Raw genomic sequence first — 20,631 nt, 5'->3', positions numbered from 1 at the left:
GCTAGAAGTTGGAACATGTCATTCTTAAAGTTGATTGAAACTACATTAGTTCAGAGGCCTTTTGTTGAAAAAAGGTAGGTTTGGTATCTTAAATTCCTTTTCCCTCAAACTGAGCTTCTTTACTCGCTCCATTTGGGTTCCAGAGAATGTTTGCATTTGTAAATTGCACATTGGTTTGTGCACTAAAATGCCATATTAATTAACATTACTTGTCACTAGTCACAGTCCTTTCAAGGAATAAATCTTTGAGATCTCTGTATGGTTAATTTACATTTTGTGGGATACTTCTTGCCAAAGCACCTCTTACTTGTAGCAAAATAACACTTATACATTGAAATATTTTTAGAAAACAGTTTCTGTTTGCCACTGTAATTTCATGAGATTCCTTGGGAATGTTCTATATTCAGTATTCAAAAATGAGCATTAGTTTTCTGTGAATGGCTAAATATATTAAGGGTTTTTACAACAGCAAATCAGAAGCCTGGATGCAGTCAAAATTTTCCTGTGTTGCTACCACCGAGGATGGGTTCTACAGTACTGTGGGTTTTTTTCTGTTTGCTTGTATACCTCAAACCTTCAAGTTAGTTGCATTCAGATGCCACTGCAGAAAGATTTGAAAGAGTTGCTTTCTCCATTCTTTAGAAATGCCTATAAAGAAACCTCTTTCCTAGTAATGTCTGCTGTGAGAACAGGTGACCTGCTGTTCAGTTTTCTGATGGAAATAGCCTTAAATTTCAGGTTGCTGTTGCTGAATTCCAAGAAAAGTCTGAATAACTGCATGGAGACTTTCTCCTTTTACTATTTTCTGCCAGCACTGTGTCAGGCAGCCTCACGCTTCAAGATCTGCAGTCTTGAAAATGTTCCAGGACAGATTTTTGAGTGGCTTTGCCAGTGGAGGCAAAATGCTGGTGTATTAGCACAGGCTGCAGTGTAAAGGACAGAGAAACAGTAATAGTGTCTGTTTTCCTTCCTTGCATAGCTAATTAATATACACAGACTGAGTGTAATGACTGCATTAATTATTCGCCACCATCCCAGATCCATAAACAAGATTGACTTGATTTAACAGTCCATTGAAGCATTAGGAGCACATCTCTGAAGGATAAGTTGTTCTTGGCTGAAATGTCACTATAACCTTATTCTCCTCTCCATAAGTCACAACAGAGTCTGGCTTTCTTCTGTCGAATTCGTGTTCCATTCTGGATTAATTTCTTGGATACCTTCCTGCTGTACTAAAGCCACAGAGCATCCTTGCTCATGAGCAGCAGCTCAGTTCTGTCCAGGAGAATAAGAATTGAGTGTTACTGGTTAGAGAAGCAGACACCTTTAATTCTGGGAGAAAACAGCATTGATTTTTACTAATTAAATTGAGGTTTCCTTGTGACCAGGTGTTGAGCTGTTGTCAGCAATTAGTCTGTTCTTTGGAAATTCCAGAGATGGTTTCTGTAACTGAGCTGACCTCTAAGTGTTGTTGTGGCCTGTAGTTTGAAAAATGCAGCAGAGGCAAAGCATCACCACTTGCGTGAAATAAAAAGGGACTTCATTGTCATAGAGCATCCTGCCCTTCTCTGGCATTGTAGTTTATGAATAAAAAGTTAAACATAATTGCTGCTATGTATTTTAGGCTGAAATAGTAACAAGAAAAAAATCAATGATAATGATATTTTGTATCCAAGCATGGTTTTTTTTTCATATTTAAATAGATCCATGTCAAATGCAATCATTTTATAACTGTTTTTACAGCTGAAGTTGCGAGACCTTGCTGGCCAGGCTCTGGCTTTTGTACAAGAACTTGTAACAGCTCTCTTGAACTTCCACACATACACTGAGCAGAAGGTACAGATCTTCCCCATTGATTCTGCAACAGACACAATATCACCCTTAAATCAGAAGGTAAAGTTTACACATTTCAGCTACAAGTCTGTCCAATTAGGTAGACTTTCATGAGTGGTTGATCTTAGTCATGCAAACTTCCACCACCTTTGCTGGAGTGCTGTGAATGCTCCTGACAGCCAACCTGCTGGGTGAATTCTCTGAATGTGGGTGAGGTGTAGCTGCAGAGAATCCTTTTCCCCTGTGCCTCTTCTAGAAGAGCAGTATGATAATCAAAGCTTCGCTTTTTAATTGCTAAATTGAAATGCCTTTGTTGAAAGTTCAGCTGACTTGTTTTAAAATAATAATGCACAATTGCTGCACTGCTAAATAGAGCTTGTTTTAGTTAATGCACTGGGGTATGGGAGATGTTGAGATAGAATCTGGTCTTGTGTTTAGAGTGTTTAGCTATAATGTTAAATAAAGGATAGAAGGCAGCCTTATGAGGGAGACAACCTGGACTTCGTTCCCCTGTCAAAAAATAACTTTATATTCTGATTTTGGGCTACTTGTATGAAGACCTTTCCTGTAGGTTCTGAAGCTTCAAGTCTGTAAAGCACATTGAAATTAATGTGTCAAAAGAGATGAATCAGATTTCTCATAAGTCCATGGAAAGACTTTGAGAGTATCATGCAGTGCTGTTAAGCTGCATATTTTGACTTTTTTTTCTATGCTGTGAAACATAGGAAATAACTGCGCAGGGATTTGTGTGGGGATGCATATATATATATGCTTGGGAACAAATTGCATTAAGATCAGAGTTGTCTTCATAGTTTAAAGGGATTTGTTTAGTGTTTCAGTTGCAGGGTGTATTTTGTGATTCAGTCTGTAATTTCAGTTTAGTAGTTCATAGTGCTCAGACTTCAGCTGCTGAGTTGAATTGTGGTTTGCATTGGTCAAATGGCTGCAGTGCATGTGGTGTCAGTATTAACTATCACAAAGCTTTCCTGTTCTTTGGAAAACCTCCTGTAATCTCTTTGCAGGTAACAAATATGCTTGTGGAGGTGGTTATCCACTAGAGAAATCCATTCTGTTTACCTTCTCAGTTGTTTCAACTATTTTAGTCAAAAATGCACTTCTACAGACATTCAGCGTAGATACTAGTTTGAGAACATTTTCTTGCTCCTGCTACCAAATGGCATGTCCTTCTTCTGAAAACTATGTGGTTTTGTCATCTCTCAGATTTTTTTGGGGGCAGGAATGGTTGTTTTTTTTTTTTTTTTTTAATGTGGCCCAGTATGGTGACTGGATTCTCAGATACTACCGCAGTTTACATTAGGGGAGTAAAATCATGTTTCCTAGACATCACTTCTCACATTTTTTTTTCCCTAACCTCCTAGTTAACACTTCTTTGTTGTTTTTCAGCACAGCTGAAAGATGCAATTTAATCAGAACCATAATTTCATTTTCCTTTCTTATAATTGACTCAGATTCAGTAGTTCAGGCTTTGTTTCCATAATTATGTCTCTTGTAGTCTGCCCTGTTGTGTATTCATGACCTCATTCCCTCAGAGCATGCTACTTCTCAGGACTTTTGCTTTCCAGTCACTTTCCAGCACTGAAGCACCTTTTATTGCTCACTGAAACTCTAGTTTCTCCTGTATTTTTGATAATTTATCTATTTGCTTGGTAAGTGTTCTCAGTGAGATTTTTCTTTTTAATTTTTTTTTGATTTTTGCTACCCCACCAAGCTGGCCAAAAGCCTCTCCTTAATGTAGTAGAGAAAATGAAACAAGTTTTAGGTAGTGGCTTAGCAGATTTGCACTGATTTATTTTTCCCCAACTCCAGGTCTTGTCTGGTGCTTTCAAGCTATTTTCCCCACCAAACACTCAAAGTAGATGTGGACAATTCCCTGCCAGGTTCAAGTATTCCTTTTCTCTTTAAGTGTTGGATTGCTGGGTTCTGCTGGGTCTTCAGCATCATGCTGGATAATTCAAGTCCTCTCTCTTGCAACACAAGTCAGGAGCATTCTGCATGTGTTATTTCTTCCTCCTTAGATTTAGGAATTTTCCCTAATTCCACCCAGGTTTGTGCATGCATGAAAGAGAGCTTAGCATCTCACTCTTCTTGTTAACAACTGTGACTGCACCGTAATCATCCAGGGAATGACTAAAATCTCTTGTACTCTGTTTGCCTGGGATCTTTAGCTGCTGTTGTGGTATAAATAATCAAAGGTGAAGGTATCTTTCTGTGGGGTAAAATAAAAACCAGGATTCTTTTGACTACCTATATTAATTTGTGCAAGAAGCTTTTTGTGAAACTGAAGTATCAAAATGGAAAGCTGGTGGTGTTCTTATATTTTGATTGTGTATAAGAATACGCAGTATGTTCTCAACTCTGCTTTTTTGAAGGTAAAATTAGCTGTAGGATTTACTTAAACAATTTTTAGCAAAGTCAGGCAGGTCCATGAGGCCAAAGTTTCATTATTGCCAAACCTGTCATAGTTTTAAGAATTCTCCTGTGATTAGTTGGAGCTCCATGCTTTGCTTTGGCACAAGCATGTTTTGACTCATGTTGAAAACTGGGCTGGACACAGATAAAGGTGCATCTCTTGCTCTCAGTTTGAGCTTGGGCTTAGTTCTTCAGTACTTTGCACAGCATAGCTTTGCAGATGTTTGTGCTGATGGAGAAGGCTGGGAGGCAAAGAACTTTTGGGAGCAAGATAGGATAGTTTATTCTGGTGGCCTAATGGTGGTGCATGGATCTAGCCTTAATTGGATGGAGTTGGGAAAGGAGTGCAAGAGTATTTAAAACTAAAAAGCAAGAGTTTGGTGTTCTGTGCATGGCAGCTCAAATGGGATGGGATGCTGTGGCAAAGCCCTAGGTGTGGTTTTGCCTGGACTTCAAGTACTTCTCACTTCCCCTCAAGATGTTTATTTGCCCTACAGAGGAGGTTGCTGTACATCACTGGACTGTTGTGTCTCATTAATGGCATCTTAGGCATCGTTAGAGGTGACAGGTGCTTGGCTAAAATATGCCATTCAGTTGTTAAGTTGGCAGAACTCACCGGAGCTTTCAGCAAGCACCATTTTAAATCCTCTGTGTCCTCAGTTTTCACAGTACCTCCATGAAAACGCTTCCTACGTTCGCCCTCTGGAGGAAGGAATGCTGCACTTGTTCGAGAGCATCACGGAGGATACTGTCACAGTCCTGGTAAGATTTCCTCCTTTTAGTATCCGGGATGATTTTTACAGAGCAAAAACACTTACTTGTTGTTTTCTACTTCCAGGAAACAACTGTGAAATTGAAGGCCTTCTCAGAACATTTGGCTTCCTACTTGGGCTTTTTAAGAAAGATTCTTCCTTACCAGTTGAAAAGGTACTTTTCATTTGATAGATCACATTTAAAGGCACTGTGTGAGGCATGCAGCATTTTCAGCACCTATGACTCAAATATTTAAGTCAAAACTTAAAGGACTCCAGCCTCTACTCTGTTTTAAAAGGCAGAACTCTTTTTTTTTTTTTTTTTTTGTATGTTAATTTCTATATCTTGAGATTAGGCATGGTTTTTTTTAGGGCACTAGGACTAAAAACGTGTATTTTGAAGCTCCTTCCCCCACCTCTCAGATGAGACTTCAAAAACATGTGCAGCTTTTCTTAATGTTATTCAATAGCATTGATACTTTTTCAGGTGTGATACACTGAAACTGTTAATGCACTGAGCTTCTCTGAGGATTATTTATCATTCAGTAAATGTGGCAATGTAGTGAAACTTGGCCAGCTGCACATCCCTTCTGCTGTGAAAATCTTTGTTCCTGAGTTGATCAAATGGAGGTGAATTATAAGTGCAAGGAACTGCTTAAAGAGAGGGTTTGGACTAGGGAAGGAGAAAAATCTTGATTTATGCTTCCTTTATACCTGTTCTCATGCTCCTTAGGAAGCAAAAGATAATTTATGTAGTAGAAGGAAAAGTCTTCAAACTTAAATTGCTGCAATCATTTCCTTGCTGTGAGTGCAAGTCATTCCTGGCTTGTGATGGAAACACCTAAGAGTGGAGGTGCACACAGTAATTTTCATATATTGCTAAGTTGCTCTGCTATGTTAACCTTTCTAAAATAAATTCCTAGTCTGCTGTTGCTTTGGTCTGGGGAGGTAGAGAACACCTACCTGCTCCAAAACTCGTGAACTTGTTTTTTTTTTTAAGACAATTGCTTGCTTTTTAAAAAATAATTCATATATTCCTAGTTTGGAAGAAGAGTGTGAGTCTTCTCTTTGCACAGCTGCTTTAAGAGCTAGAAATATGGAGCTGCACAGAGACATGAAAAGGTTGACTGCAGTCTTTGAGAAGCTACACACGTATGTCAGTCTTCTGGCCTTTCCAAGTAAGTGTCAGTTCTGGCCCAGTGGGTTACCCTGTGACTGGTTTTCTGTGGGTTTTTCTAGTAGGATTGAGTGTGCCTTTTGTCTTCTCTCAATTATGAAATTGGTAATAAACTACATTTTGTTACTAATCATCACTTCAGCCCCTTGTCTTCATAAGGTTATTACAATGGTCATGACTAAATAAAATCAAGTAAAATCAAGTAATAAAATCAAAAAAGTATGTATGTGTGTGGGGAAGCTATCTCCAAATGCATCCTGTAAATAGCAGTAGGAAATGGTTATTGTATAGCTTCAGCTTATTTCAGTCTGCAGTCTTTAGAAGGGCCCAGATGGTCTTTCCTACAGCTGTGAGCATGTCTTTCTGTATGTGTGGTTTTTGAGACCAAAACAATTGATATTTATAGAATCTGAATAAAATCTAGGGAGCTTGAAAGTCTTTTACCTGCCTACTCTGGCAAAATTGGATATGTGTACATTTAATATTGAAGGGGAAATCTAAGTAAATGAATCTGTTATGACTCATACTCCATGTAAATGATTCTAGTGGGTGGAAATTGAATTATTTTCAAAGCTAACTTTTTTCATTCATGGTCAAATCTTAGTGGTTTTGTTTTCTTTTCCTTCTTACCTGGTGCTTTTAGGTACAAGACCAGAAGGACTCCTTAGGACAAATTACAACTTTGTGTTTACAAACATTGCTGCAAGTCTTCATGGATTCCATGACATTTTAAAAGGTGAGAGTAGGGAATGCTGTCTTGTTTCAGCTTTTCTTCTTTCTGTTTAGCATAGCACATGTGTACTCTCTCTGTAACAGTGCTGAATGCATCATATGTGATCAGTCTGGTTTGTTTTGCCTTTACAAGCTAAGATAAGAAACTAAACCTCCTAACTATTTATTTTAGACATTCATGCATGGTTTTCGTTTCTCCATTCTGTTAGCTTTGTTCTTCAGAGTTGCTGGATTATTTAATTGTGGCTTTTCAGATCTTCCTGAGCAGTACCACTTGACTTTCTGAACTTCATTCCTCTACTGAAACTAGCATACAGAATGGAATGCTATTAAATGTACATATTTTCCCCTGCAAATGTAGCATTGACCTCATACCTGCCTTTCAAGTGGAATTTTTCCTTCCTATTTTTAGCTTGATGACTATCTTTAAAACGAATATATAACCAAAGCTTACAAAGAAGTCTGGGTTCTTTTTGAAGCTTGACTTCCTCTGGAAAATGGCTTACCTTGCTTTTATCAGAACAGTGTGGATACATAATGTTTTCACTGGAGTGATACTTGGTTATAACTCAGAATTTTAAAATTGATGTTCCTCTATGTCCCAGAACTTCAGTACCATGTAGCTGTTCCTGGGGAGAAAATAATCCATAGAGATGAAGTGATTTTTTTACTAGTCAACTGTTTAAGCATTAAGCATTTAATATTGTAAGAAAAATTGGTTTTTTTTCCTAATAGCATGAATAGTATGGCCCCATTTTGCAGAGTCCTTGTTTTAAAATAAACCATGTTATATTAAAGATTGTACCTCAAACAAAATTAGACCCTAAACCAAGAGTTTTGTAGCATAGATAAATTTAAAATACTTTCTGCCACTTAGTATGATTACTGTAATGCAAAATCAACCCAACTTACACTTCAAAGGAAATAGAAGCTCTGAGGAAAACTGTCAGTAGATTTCTGTAGCTATCAACAGAAATTCTGTGCTTAACATCTCACACTCATGCATACTTCAGAATGTTTGATTTATCTCTTCTTTCTCAATCCCAACTAATTTTGAACTGTTTAAGATTACTTCAGATTATAAATTGTGGTGGTGATGATCTGGGACTTCTCCATTCTGTAGAAAATAGTACTCTGTTGTAAAATAGGTGCAAAATGTTCACTTGTCAAGCAATTACTTTTTTCTTTTTTTTTTTTTTTGATTGGGGCAAGTTGAGAATGTTCTTACATGATAAATACTTGATTCTTTTAAAATATTGCACTGTTGAAATTAATATCTTTAGGCTAAGATGCTTTTATGAATGACTTTCAGAAAGTTCTGTGTAGTTAATTTGGCATAAATGTGCTTTTCCTTTTCCAGACATTTCCAAGCACTATAGTCAGAAAGCTACTTTAGAACAGGAAGTTCCAACTGCCACACAGAAACTCATAACTACAAATGACTGTATTTTATCCTCTGTTGCTGCTTTAACAAATGGAGCCAGCAAGGTAATGCATATTTTTGTTTCATTCAATGCCCTAACTTGTGCAGATTTTTAAGGAAAAAAAAAGCTTAGCTGAATGATTTAGAAAATCTCTCTGTGCCTCTGATATCAATAAGCTATAGTGCTGCATTTTAAAAACAACTGAGTGAGTGATAAAGGTAGGTACTGGGAAGGGGATGCTTTGTGTTAGGAAGGTTGAAGTTACATGGAGGAGCCTTAGCTTGTTTCAGGGTCTTGTTATCAAGTCAAGTTTCACTAAATACTTGTCTTTTGAAAGATTAATTGCTCCAATCAATCTTTCTGGTCAACTTAATTAAAAAAGTGTCTTCTCTTGATGTGTCTAGATGGCCTCATTCTTCAGCAACAACTTGGATCACTTCACCACCTCACTGAGCTATGGCCCCAAGGGAGGAACAGAGTTCATCAGCCCTCTCTCAGCTGAGTGCATGCTGCAGTACAAGAAAAAGGCAGCTGCTTACATGAAGTCTTTGAAGAAGGTTTGTTCAGCCAGCATGCTTGCACAGGGAGAGCAAGGTTCTGTTGATAGTTGGTAATGCCAAAGAGAATACAAACGAAGGATTTGCAGGATTTGGAATGGAAGAGATTGTCTGAATGACAGTTTTTGGCTGAGGAAGTGGAACCCTTAGTGCAATAATGCTATTGAAACCATTAGAGAGCAAAGTTGCTCTCATGACTGATGGTATGTGCCAATTCTGCCATTACCCATTTCCACTAATTATTTCTGTGCCAGGACTCCAAGGAGAAGGGGGTGGCTGCTTATTTAAATTTCCTCCTGTATTCACCAGGAATATGGAGTGAATGATACCATGTTCTTACACTTGTGTTCACTGGAATAGAGTGAAAAGCAATAGGGAAAGAAAGACAGCTGAAAAGGAGGTACACTGGAGAAAAAGTGGTGAACCAAAGGATTGAAAGCTGCCAGATCTCCCTGCTGTCTCCATTAGAAGTAACAATTAAGTGATAGTGTGCTTAGCAGTTGTTACTAAATCACTTTACTGCAATGTCTGTAAAGAGGACCTTAGGATGCCTTTGATCCTTAATTAACACTTGGAGTTTTCTGAGCACCTTTTAATCAACTGTGCCTTTTGGCACAGTGTTTCTTGTGAGCTCAAACCATTTTTTCCTACTGCCTGGTAAGCACTCAGAACATGGGGGATTTTTTCCCTTTAGTAAAGTGAGGAAAATAGTAAGAAAATAAAAATGGACTACATGTTCTGATCTAGTGTGTGACATGTTTTGAGAGGGTTTTTTTGATTCTCCTGCAGCCTTGTTCAGATTCAGTGCCTTATGAAGAGGCTTTAGCCAATCGCAGAGTTCTCCTGAGTTCTACAGAAAGCAGAGAAGGTCTTGCACAACAGGTATTCTGGTATTCATTATGCTAGCATGTATGGTAGAGTGTTTTGTAAACTTGTATCAAAGTCTCCACATATTTATGGCTGGGGTCATTTGTGGGTATATGTGCTTGTACTGAACCTTAAAATTAGACTGTAGATATCTTGTAGAGTTTTGAAAGTAAAACTTACTCTTGTCAGGCTGGGTTATCTCCTGTGCCTGCTGAATGTACATGTGGATATGAGAGACAGGGTTATGCCATTGATACTTTCATTGGGAAATAGAAGAAGTCAGATACTCTCTAATAATTCAAGTAAATGGAAAATAAAGACAGGAATAAGGCATATACTGAAAGCATTAATTTTTAATTTTGCGTGCTGTTTTGAGTCCTCTTTTGGACAATGCAGGATTTATGGCACAGGTTAAGAGCAGTGATTTTACTTTTCTCTTAGAGTAATAGATTAGTTTGTCTTCCAGTCTGCATATGTGGATTTTTTTTTTTTCTGGGGGGTGAAGCAGAGCAGGTAGCATGGTATTTTAAAGGCCTACACAGTTTGTCCATTGCTTCATATGAGTGAGAATTGCTGATTAATGCTGACGCTTCTTTATTAGCTTGTATACTCAGCCTGTGCTTGGCTCATTGTTACAGAAGCAAACACTTTGGTGATTCTTTTTTTTTTATTAGTAGACAGTATTCTAAGTGTATTAGTAGGGGTGAAATGAATTTCAGCTGAAATGTGCAGTGATTGGATGTGTTCTGTTCCACAGTTGTTCTCTTACCTGGACAAAGTGGGGGGTTCTGTGTGAGGTGGGACAGTTTGTCTTTCTAGCATAGAAAAATATAATGCTAGTGCCAGGTACACATCTTTCAAGCTTTTATGAGATTCTTCCCTGCTTTTTTTTTTTTTTTTTTTAACCTTATAGGATGTTGCCAGTTTTATGAGCTGTACCTTTATAATGCATGTTTCAAACTAATTAAATAACATGGCCATTTTTGACAAAGAGCCCCAGCTAAGCACTCAGCTCAAAGCAGTAGTTGTTGTTTACCTGCTGCAGTTTGTTAGCTCACTTATGTCATGGTTTAAAATAATACTGTCCTCAAACATTTCCTGTGTGTGGCTTTTTTCCTCCCTGGGTTCAATAACCTGGACTCTAAACTTTCCCTCCCAAAGGTCCAGCAGAGTTTGGAGAAAATTGCCAAACTTGAACAAGAAAAAGAGCACTGGATGTTGGAGGCCCAGCTAGCCAAAATAAAGCTAGAGAAAGAAAACCAAAAACTGAAGAACTCTCTTAGTGGACACTTAACTGAAACTATCCAGGAGCGTTCCGTTTTGCCAAATATAGCAGAACAAAAGAAGGAAACCACAGAAAAGAGTCTGAGGGAACCTATTAAGAGCACTAGCCTGGTAAGTGACTTTTCCCTTCAACAGAGAAAAATCCACTTTCTTTAGTAGCAGTGCTGTTTGATCAGTGGAACAGTAAAAATGAAAGCCTTTTGACTGTGTTGAAAAGCATTCACTCTTGGGGTCCTTGTATTTGCAAAGCTGCTTGCAAATACTTTGTGCAGAGTCTGGCACTTCTTGGATTTTGAGACTTTGTTTGCTGTCTGTAGTATTGTGGAGGTATTTTTGTAGTTCTGTATTTGTGTGACTGAGGGGGAAATAACAGGTGCTTAACCTCTAGATTTGTCTGTAGTTAGGAAACCTTGCAAGTGGTGTATATCTTGGGCTGGCTCTGAGTTTCCAATACTTCTATTCATCTCTAGGTATGTTAAAGCAAATGGAAGTAGGTAGGTAGTGTTTGTAAATGGGTTTGAAGGCTTATTAGGGTCAGTTTGGGTTCAGCAATTGCTTTTGGATGTAGCATGCATTCTTTCCCCGCTCTTCTTTGTTGGTAAATGGCTTTTTCCTGTTTACTAGACATATTTAAAATGAGTTGGCCTTTCCCCTGAATTCCACTTCTGAAGTGGCATAGTGGTATTAACAGGAATGTCATCTGTAAGAAATAATAAATCTACTCAACTCAGCATTCAATAGATTTTTTTTTTTTTACCTCCCCACTTTTCTGCTCAAGGATAAAAATAACCAGTGGATTGTTTTGAAATCCCCAGTTTTAAAGTAAACTGGCATCTTAAGTTTTTGATCCTCTATTTGAATCCTTAGGAGTTTGAGGAGAATGATGTTACTCACAGGTCAACATATTGTATAAATATTTCCCATAAACACAAATCTCTAGTCCTGTTGAGATCAAGGGGGGAAAAAAAACCTTGAGCCTCTATGAAGATAGTGTTTCATGAAACTAGTTGTTGGCATACACTGCTCCTGTAGAGTTTTGTCAGTGCTTACTAGTCCAAGTGGAAAGGAAGGAATTTAGAAGGTACTCAAGAAATTCAAGTTGACTCTCCTTGCTCTTAAACATAAGTAATGTTTCAGTGCTCTAAAGTGCCTCTGAATTAGTTTCATATGGTCAAGAAATTGCATAACCATACCAGCCCAGCTGCATCTTGTTGCTTTTATTGCCTTTTCCCTGTGTACATCATAAGACAGGAGATATATTTTTGAGAGTTGGTGTCAGGTTTAATTCTGTTCAAGGCATTCATATAAGCACTCTTGTTTATGTTACAGGTGGAAGTACTTAAATTTGGTTTCAGTTTGCTGCAAGATTTTTTTAGATTTAAAGTCCTCCTGTAACTGAAACCCAAATGCAGCCATGGTATTTATCTTTTTTATGCAGTTCTCATTAAGTGTATTTTTTTTTCCTTGTTCTAGATTGGAATGTTGACTATAACTACTGATAATGAAAAGGTAATCTGTTTTAAACATTGTTAAAGTCCATCTGTTAAATACTTCAATTCAGTTATGTGAAGGAATTCTTCCTTGTTGGGAAGAGAGTAAGTTTTCATGTAGGTGAAAGCAGTTCACTTCTGCAGAGGATTTTCATCTTCATCAGACACTTGATGTGTTAAAGCAAGTTAAATTCTTACCTCCTCAGTCAGCTCTTTGTCCTGTAAGGAAGGCTGACATTGAGTTGCCATCAGAGTGGCAAATTGCAGTGTGACCTGCTGTAATTGGTCTGTTGTGTTTGGGGAATTGAATATTTTTTGATAGAGCAGCCAGGCCTCGGGAGGAAAGTTGAGCAGTGTGTATAGAGGCAATGTTGTGATTCAGGTATTCAGTCCACTAAACAAATGCTGTGTGCCTAAATTTTTGCTTTGCCAGGCTCCAGATGGAGAGTCTCGTGAGGACCTGATAAAAAGTCACTACATGGCCAGGATAGCAGAGCTCACCTCCCACCTGCAGCTTGCTGACAGCAAATCAGTGCACTTCCATGCTGAGGTGAGCATGAGGCAATGACACCAAATCTCTTCTTGAGCTTTCCACAGCCAAGTGCTGTGACAGTGAGTTTAAATATATGGAGCACAATGTTTTATAAAAATCTCTTCCTGGAAAATTTTTGACTGTGGTCTAGTATGCATAAAAACAGATTCTGTAAAAGAACTTTTTATGTTTAATAAATCCTTTGGTAGCCTTGTCTTGGCTGTATTAAGAAGTATAATGTGTATCATGTATAGGTTTGTTCATATAAGCTGAAGCAGCTGGCTTTAGTTACTAAGGAAGTTTTGACTTAATTTTAAAGTGATGCTGATGTCATTCAAAAATATTTGAGTGTATTATGAAGTGGTGGAAACAGCTCTCCTGAGAAAATTGTTTCTTAGGCATAGGTTATAGTTTGAGAATTAACAAGATGATTCATTGTATCTATGGTTTCCTTTTCATTTCAAGTCATGAGGGAACATTTCTTGAAAGTAGTGGCTTTTTTGATTTGTGTAATAAGCAATCTGAAATATACCAAATCCCCAGGTTAACAGAGCAAATCCTCCTAAATATTTTTTTTAATGGTAGATGACAGAGTGTGGAAGAACCACCTTTTCTGTGATATTTGAGCCTTGTATGAAGTGAGTTGTTTCTGCCGCTTTTTACTTATGAAAAATTTTGTAGCAGTTATGTGAAAAAGGTGATATTTAGAGGATTGGCAATATGGCAGCTCTGTAAAATTAAACATTTAGTGTTAACTATTGCATTACTTTTGCATTTAAAAACGTGCACAAGCTCTAAGTTTCTCAAGATCTAAGCAACACAGAAAGATGGAAAAGTCCAAAGCAATTGCTTAAAGATGCCATGAGGCAATACTCTGGAACTCACTTTCCTCCCTTTGCCCTCCCTATCCTGTTCCTGGTAGTGTCGAGCACTTGCCAAAAGACTGTCTCTGGCAGAGAAATCCAAGGAATCACTCACGGAAGAGTTGAAGCTTGCCAGTCAAAACATCACCAGATTACAGGCAAGTAAATTGTCCTCTAATGTAATAGGTGCATTTTGTAATCATGTGTAAAGGGAAGTTGGAGCAGAAAAATTACAACCATCTAGCCTGGCCGTGCCATTACTAGGTCCTTAGTTATGGAATATAAAATCTTTAATGGTATGTAAAGGGGAGCCTTAAATAATTCACTTTAAATCCCAGGTATAAAGTTGAAGTTGGAACATGCTTCCAAGGAGAAGGTTAGAGTGGCCAAACCTGTGTGTTTTAGCACACTTGATGGATTTTTGTGAAAACGAGGTAGGGTTAATGTCAAAAGTTGTGAATTCAGATTTCAGATGATACCAGGACTTCTTAATACTTGGCTTTGTACTTGCTGCTTTGCACACTAATAGTGAGCTGAGGGCCTCTGGTTATTTTATTTTTCCCTCAGGATGAGCTGATGACAACGAAGAGGAGCTATGAGGATCAGTTAAGCATGATGAGTGACCATCTGTGCAGCATGAATGAAACCTTAACCAAGCAAAGGGAAGAGATTGATACACTCAAGATGGCCAGCAAGGTGAGTTGACAGTGCTGCCATGAGGCCCTGGCTGTAGCTGGAAAGTGTGAGGGTTACATTTGGGGTTCCTGAAGTACCCTTGGACAAACCAGCTCACAAGCTGTAGTTCTTACTCTCAGCCAGTTGGAAGGAAAACTCCAAACTTGCTCCTTCAAGGTTCAGTGAAGAAAAAAATTCTTGCAAAGCATACATGTGGGAAAAAACAAGCTCTTCATGTCACTTCATTAGGTTACACACTTAAATTTTTTACCAAGCATGGAGTCTACCCACTTGTCAGAAACAAATTTTTGACTTATCTAATGATAAAAAATACAGAAGTCTGTTGTTTTGAGCATTCACTGATTGCACCATGGTTTACCCTATTCTGATGGTTCTAGGGAGGAACAGATGTGAAGGCCTTTGCCCTGCACTTGTCTGACTGTGACACAAATAAATTATCATAGTCTATTGAATTGTGGAATGCATGGAAGCAGGTGTCACTCACCGAAGGGTTAAAAAAATTAAAATTTAAAAAATTCTATGTTTTGATTAAAGTTCCCATGATGGTGATTTTTATTTTTTAGAGTAAACTCTTCCCCTTGTTTTTCCTCAGACTTCTGAGTGTTTTAACATGACATTGTATTCTTTAAAATGACTTTGTGGTGTTCAAGCCCTTATTTCCAGAAGGAAGCTCTTGGTTACATACTGACCATAGCAATTCCTCTTTTTATAAAATGTCTTCTGGAATTTTTCACTTTCTGTACTTCCAAGACTTTAATTGGTACTCTATCTGTAAGGACCTTGGAATCTCACAGCAGAAGCCACACAGGTTGTCCAATGGTGCTGATTCAGTTGGAATCAAACTCTGAATCAAATATAGGTGGTGTTTCAGTTGAAAGCAAAGTGATGCAGTTAAAGCCCTTATCACTTGGGGAGATTTGTTGGTTAGATTCAAAACAAATGTTATCTTCAGGAAATAGGAAGACTGAGAGTTGCCAGCAAATAACTATTGCACAAAACTTTATTTTAAGCTCCACATTTCCTTTGTGGAATTATTGCAGGTCAAATGTGAGTTAGTTAGCTTTGGAACAAACTCTCTTCTGAACTAGGAGTAATCTGTACAGACTGAATTAAAATGTGTTTTGGAAAACACCTCATCAGGTGGGGGATTGATTTTTAATTTGAGGCAATTATTCTATAAGGAGATACTTGAAGTAGCGTCTGAAGGTGAATTATGATTTGATTTGCCCTTACTGCCCTTACAATATTAGTGGTATTAATACAATTGAGTGTCTTGGGATGTAACTCAAATGTCTTTCACAGGTTTCAGTTGTAGTAAAGAGCTGTTGTGCTGATGTGAGATATGTGGTATTCACCCCCCGTTGTGCTTTTTAGAAATAAAGGCATTTTCAGAGCAAACAGTTACAATCTGCCAATATTAAAAGTCTGGACTGCTTATTTTCAGTCTGACTGTACCTTGTTTGCTGTAGGCATGAATTATCAGATGTCAGGTTTTGTACATTACCTGTCTAGATTTTCTTACCTGAATTACATGTTCTGTTTTGCTTGTTTCTTGTTGCAGGGAAATTCTAAAAAGAACAAAAGTCGATAGCTTACAGCTGAGTCTTTGGAAGCTGCTGCTGCACAGGATGCAGATAGTGACCATTCATTATCCAGTTCCTGTTTGTTCCAGGAAGCAGAGGCTGGTACTGGGTCTAGTAAAAACTGAATTGGTGCTGTAAATGGCTTTAAAGTATTTAGAACTTGTAACAGATAAAACAGAACTTAATGTTGGCTCTAACCAGGAAATACACACTCTGTGGATAATTTATATAGTAATTACCTTCAGTTTTTACTGTGCACTTTTTAAAACCAGGTTTTGATTTCATGTAATAACTTCAGATTTTGTATATTTTCAAATATGTTTATGCATTAACAAATTTGGATCCGTGCAGTAGGTGTCTATTTTTGAGTTCCACATTTAATTGTCAGCACATGTACATTCCGTTACTTGTTAATAACAGTTTAAAAATGAGTTTGGAGGCTTTTTTTGGCCATGCAAGCTGTGCAGTTGCTGTAAATGTATTATTCCTGTTCTCAGCCCTCTAGAATTGGAATTATGGCTTAAAATGATTTTTACAAATTCACCAAGTTAATGGGATCATTGTTGGACTGCAACAGTGGAAACCTTTCCTGCTTGTATTTGGCACTTTGGGTTTTGAGGTAAAGAGCACAAATAGCTGAATTGGGATACTTCTATGAAATTGCTTTAAGCCATTTCTGTAACATTTTGTTTACACATGTATGTATATATATTGGTTGAAATATCTGTTTAAAGCTAGAGGAAACTGTGATTGTCCTTTGCCCCAAAAGAGTGAAACAATGTGTGTAGAATAGATCAGTTTACTGTGCTCTCTTACAGGAAAGGGGGACACAAAATATGTAGAAGATTTAAACACTGAACTTGCAAAAGGTCTTCATGGAATTAAGTTCTGATGGATTCACTGGGGGGATGCACATGGCTTTTCCTGTGTTCTTGGAAATTTGTGACCTAGAGGCCTCTCCTAAGATTTTTAAATTTTTTTTTTTTCAAGTGAAGTTTAGTACCACAAGTTTTCACAGCACTGAGTTGTTATTGGGGGGTGGGGGTTGTTGGTTTGGTTTGGTTGGATTTTTGGTTGTGTTTTGGTTTTTTTTTTTTATCAGATGCTGTTCTGCTCCACACTTTACACACCAATCTTCTGTTCCATAATTTCCATTATGGCATTTCTTTGTCCCACAAAGGTTTACTCTGATACCAGATGTGTTGATATGTATTATCAGTATGTAATAATAAAATCAGCAACGTGAAACCAGCTTGACTTTTTTCTGACTTCTGGCTATGCCCAGGTTGTGACATTGTGGTGGGGTGTCCCAGCTGTTGCTGGTGAAGTGGTTACACCAGTCTAGGTGCTTCTTTGTTCTGATAGTTTTTCGTTTTAGAAATGCAAAATAGAAGTGCTTATGGAAGGGAGGGGAGATGGTGAAAGTCTGCAGGATTTCTTACTGATGTTGAATTAAGAATTATGTGCTGGTGCTAATGAGGCTTGGGAAGTGTTTGCTTTCTCTCCAACCATTTTATGGAAGCAGATGCAGCTTTAACTGTTTCATTTAGGGTTGGAAGCTAATTGCTTTCTTCCAATTATTTTGAAGCTGCCTTTTCTGAGGACTTTTGTCTTGCAGTGAAGCTATTCTCTGAATCAAATTACTAAACATGTTATTGATGCTACTTTTTGTAGGTCGCTGCATTCAGAAAAAGGTTTTGCTTAGGCTTTTTATATGTCTGAATAAAAATAGTGTGTGTTTAGAATTTGCATTAAAAAATCAAATTATCAGACTATGTCCCAATATCCAAACTGGAATTCATATAGAATGTATAGGCATTTAGGTACAATTCCATTGTATGCAGTGATATGTGCAGATTATCACAGAATGCACAAAATTTAGGCAAAGAAATTTTACTAATACTGTAATTAATCTTCAAAAATGCAAAGTGTGGGTGTTTGACTTCCTAACTGGTTTATTTGGGGAAACCAGTGACAAAGTGTTGTAAAGTGTAAAAACCTTCAGCACAATATAATGTAAAACCAGGGTTAAAGAAAAACCCCAATGTCAGTTATCTTTTTTTAATGGACAGTTGACTATAACATGTCAGTTTTTAAAGCATTTTTAGAGTGCTTAATTCATTTCTCCATAATGTTGGGTGCCTCTTGAATAATCTCTCACTCTCAGGCATGACTAATTCAGAAAACAGCACTATTTTAATGGTTGTAATTGGATTTTCAAGAAATCTTTCCGAGCTTTGTTTTAAAGCTATACTAACACGTTCAAGGATTTCGAAATGTTCAGCTGTCCTAGATTCCTGAAAACACATCCCCAGAAACTGTTCTGCGTGTTCAAAATAAATATTTGCAGTAATCAGGCATTAATTTAACTTCAAGATTGCCCTCTTAAGAAGCACTACTTCATCAGTTTGAAACTGCCCAAGAAGCACCAAAGACATTGTCTATTTTAGAAGGCCTTAAGCTGCTGGAGGTCAGAGGTTTCCCTGCCTGAAAGCTTAACTTCTAAAACAGGAATCTTAGGCTGACGTCATAAGCTGTGCAAGGGGTGCATCTCATTGCTGTTTGAACAATGATTATTTTAAATTGCCTCATCTGTGATTTAAACAGCAATCAGCTGAAGTGTTCATTTAAAATTGGTGATGTTTGTCGTGTCCTTTGTTCATCCCTTCAGCTTCATTCTGAACCAGTTCAACATTTCATGGTATGATGGTGCCAGGATCTTCTCAATGGATGTAAAAGATCCAGACTGAAACAGCTTGTTTTGGCTGTTCTTATGGTTATTTTTCCTTTTTCCTAAGCCAGCTTCGTTTCTAATTTGTACTTGTAATCCTGCTGCTCCACCTCCCCTACCTTCCCTCCCTGGCAGATGAAGTTTTGGTGTGAAGGTCTTTGGCCCAACATGTTTTCCTGGATGCTGACATCACTGTTCTCAGTGCTTCCTACAGTTCCAAAACTCAGATTTGCTTCCACATGCAAGGCATCAATTACAAACAGGAAAGGAAATAAACTTTGTGTCCACATAGTGCCTGTCAGGAGAGGGGAGAAGTTATTTAGTGGCTTGGTTGAGCAGTGTGGAGGCTGTGGGACTTTAATAGTGTAAATCCAATGATATATTAAACTTTGGAGAACCATCTGGCCTTGTAAATTGGGCAAACCTGTTGTTGAATGCAGTCTGCATGTAAGGTAATTTGAGAGCACTGTCTTAGCAACAGGAGGGTCATAATAAAAACAAAGTTCAGTAAAATTTGTAATTGCTGCCAGAGGTCTGATTACTTCCTCCCACAAAAGGCTGGATGGTGCTCTAAGAATGCTTGTTCTGTCTCACGGCATTTTCTGCCTCTGCCACTACCTGCAGTATTGCTTGGCTGTGAATTAAAACCATGCTTGTTTAGAGGAGGCCATTTTTGCCCAGATTCCTGAATGGTTTTTTAATCACACAGAAATTTGCTCTGCCTGCAGTTGTGTCTGCAGCACTGCCAGCTTGGTTCCAGGAGGGGACAGAGGAGAACTTTTGGGGAGCTTTGTAAACCAGGGCCTGACTGGGGCTGTGAAGTGCAGCACATGGAAACTTGCCTGGGGCAGCTCTCATTGTCTGCCTCTGCTGTGTGTGGGCAGCTTTAGACATGTCAGTGCTCTTTCAGAATCCCCCAGCTCCTTACAGAGGCAAATACTTGCATTGCTGCAATGCTGAGCTGCAAAGAAAGTGTGTGGTTCTCCTCCTTGCTTATTTGGCAGAGCAAGATATGCCACCAACAGCCCTAAAAGAATTCTGGTTATAAACTTGTATGGAAATTGCAGAGAATATGGTAGAAAGCACAATTTGTCTGTTCTGGTTTTAGCACTAATAATTCGCCCTCTGAGTCCAAAACTTTCTAAGCTGGTGAGGTCTGAACTAATGCAGAAGCCTTTGAAATCCAGGCCTGGTGTCAAAATTGGAGTTATGATCTCCCATAAACAACATGGCTTTGTCCACAAAATTTAAAAGTCCAGGTAATTTCCAGTTATTTTAAGCACTCAGGATTCTTTCATGAATTGACTTGGAATCTAGTCAATGGTGGCATGTAGCTTCTTGCAGCCTGTCTCTGTATAAAGTTCTTTGCTACTGAAATGAGAACACCTTACATCTCCACACACTCCCCTTTCTGCCACAGAGTGTCTTCATCCTTGTCTGCCCTCCCTTAAAGCTTCAAGTTTCTTTTCCCTTGGGTTTAAAAGACTTCAGTTTGTGCTTGAACAGCAAATGCAGAACATTCTATCCAAGAAAGATTATTTTAATGAAGTTATGAGCTTGAAAAGGTCTGAACTGAGAATTTCGGTGCAGTTTCATTAACTGCAGCCTTTGGCACAAGGAACAGCTGTAATCCTGGAACTGGTGCTGCACCTCTTCTGTGGCTTTCAAATTGTCTGTAAC

At 38.2% G+C, this 20,631-nt stretch overlaps 1 protein-coding gene across 1 annotated transcript in view; it reads left to right on the top strand.

Annotated features, from left to right (window-relative positions):
* PPP1R21 (protein phosphatase 1 regulatory subunit 21) overlaps window positions 1-17,471 on the top strand; it is a 28,573-nt gene extending 11,102 nt beyond the window's left edge. Inside the window, exons 9-22 of the mRNA XM_085054587.1 lie at window positions 1,744-1,893; window positions 4,924-5,025; window positions 5,102-5,190; window positions 6,057-6,193; window positions 6,836-6,928; window positions 8,285-8,412; window positions 8,753-8,905; window positions 9,695-9,787; window positions 10,934-11,167; window positions 12,530-12,565; window positions 12,980-13,096; window positions 14,001-14,099; window positions 14,509-14,637; window positions 16,199-17,471. Coding sequence (XP_084910713.1) covers window positions 1,744-1,893; window positions 4,924-5,025; window positions 5,102-5,190; window positions 6,057-6,193; window positions 6,836-6,928; window positions 8,285-8,412; window positions 8,753-8,905; window positions 9,695-9,787; window positions 10,934-11,167; window positions 12,530-12,565; window positions 12,980-13,096; window positions 14,001-14,099; window positions 14,509-14,637; window positions 16,199-16,228 — 1,590 coding nt within the window. The 3' untranslated portion in view covers window positions 16,229-17,471. The remainder of the gene's footprint in view (window positions 1-1,743; window positions 1,894-4,923; window positions 5,026-5,101; window positions 5,191-6,056; window positions 6,194-6,835; window positions 6,929-8,284; window positions 8,413-8,752; window positions 8,906-9,694; window positions 9,788-10,933; window positions 11,168-12,529; window positions 12,566-12,979; window positions 13,097-14,000; window positions 14,100-14,508; window positions 14,638-16,198) is intronic.
* The last annotated feature ends 3,160 nt before the right edge of the window (window positions 17,472-20,631 follow it).

Source organism: Lichenostomus cassidix, chromosome 3 (assembly GCF_008360975.1).
Source record: "Lichenostomus cassidix isolate B80296 chromosome 3, HeHo_3.0, whole genome shotgun sequence".
Lineage (NCBI taxonomy): Eukaryota > Metazoa > Chordata > Aves > Passeriformes > Meliphagidae > Lichenostomus > Lichenostomus cassidix.
The sequence above is the reverse complement of the archived record's forward strand: the minus strand, read 5'-3'. Positions and strand labels throughout refer to the sequence as shown.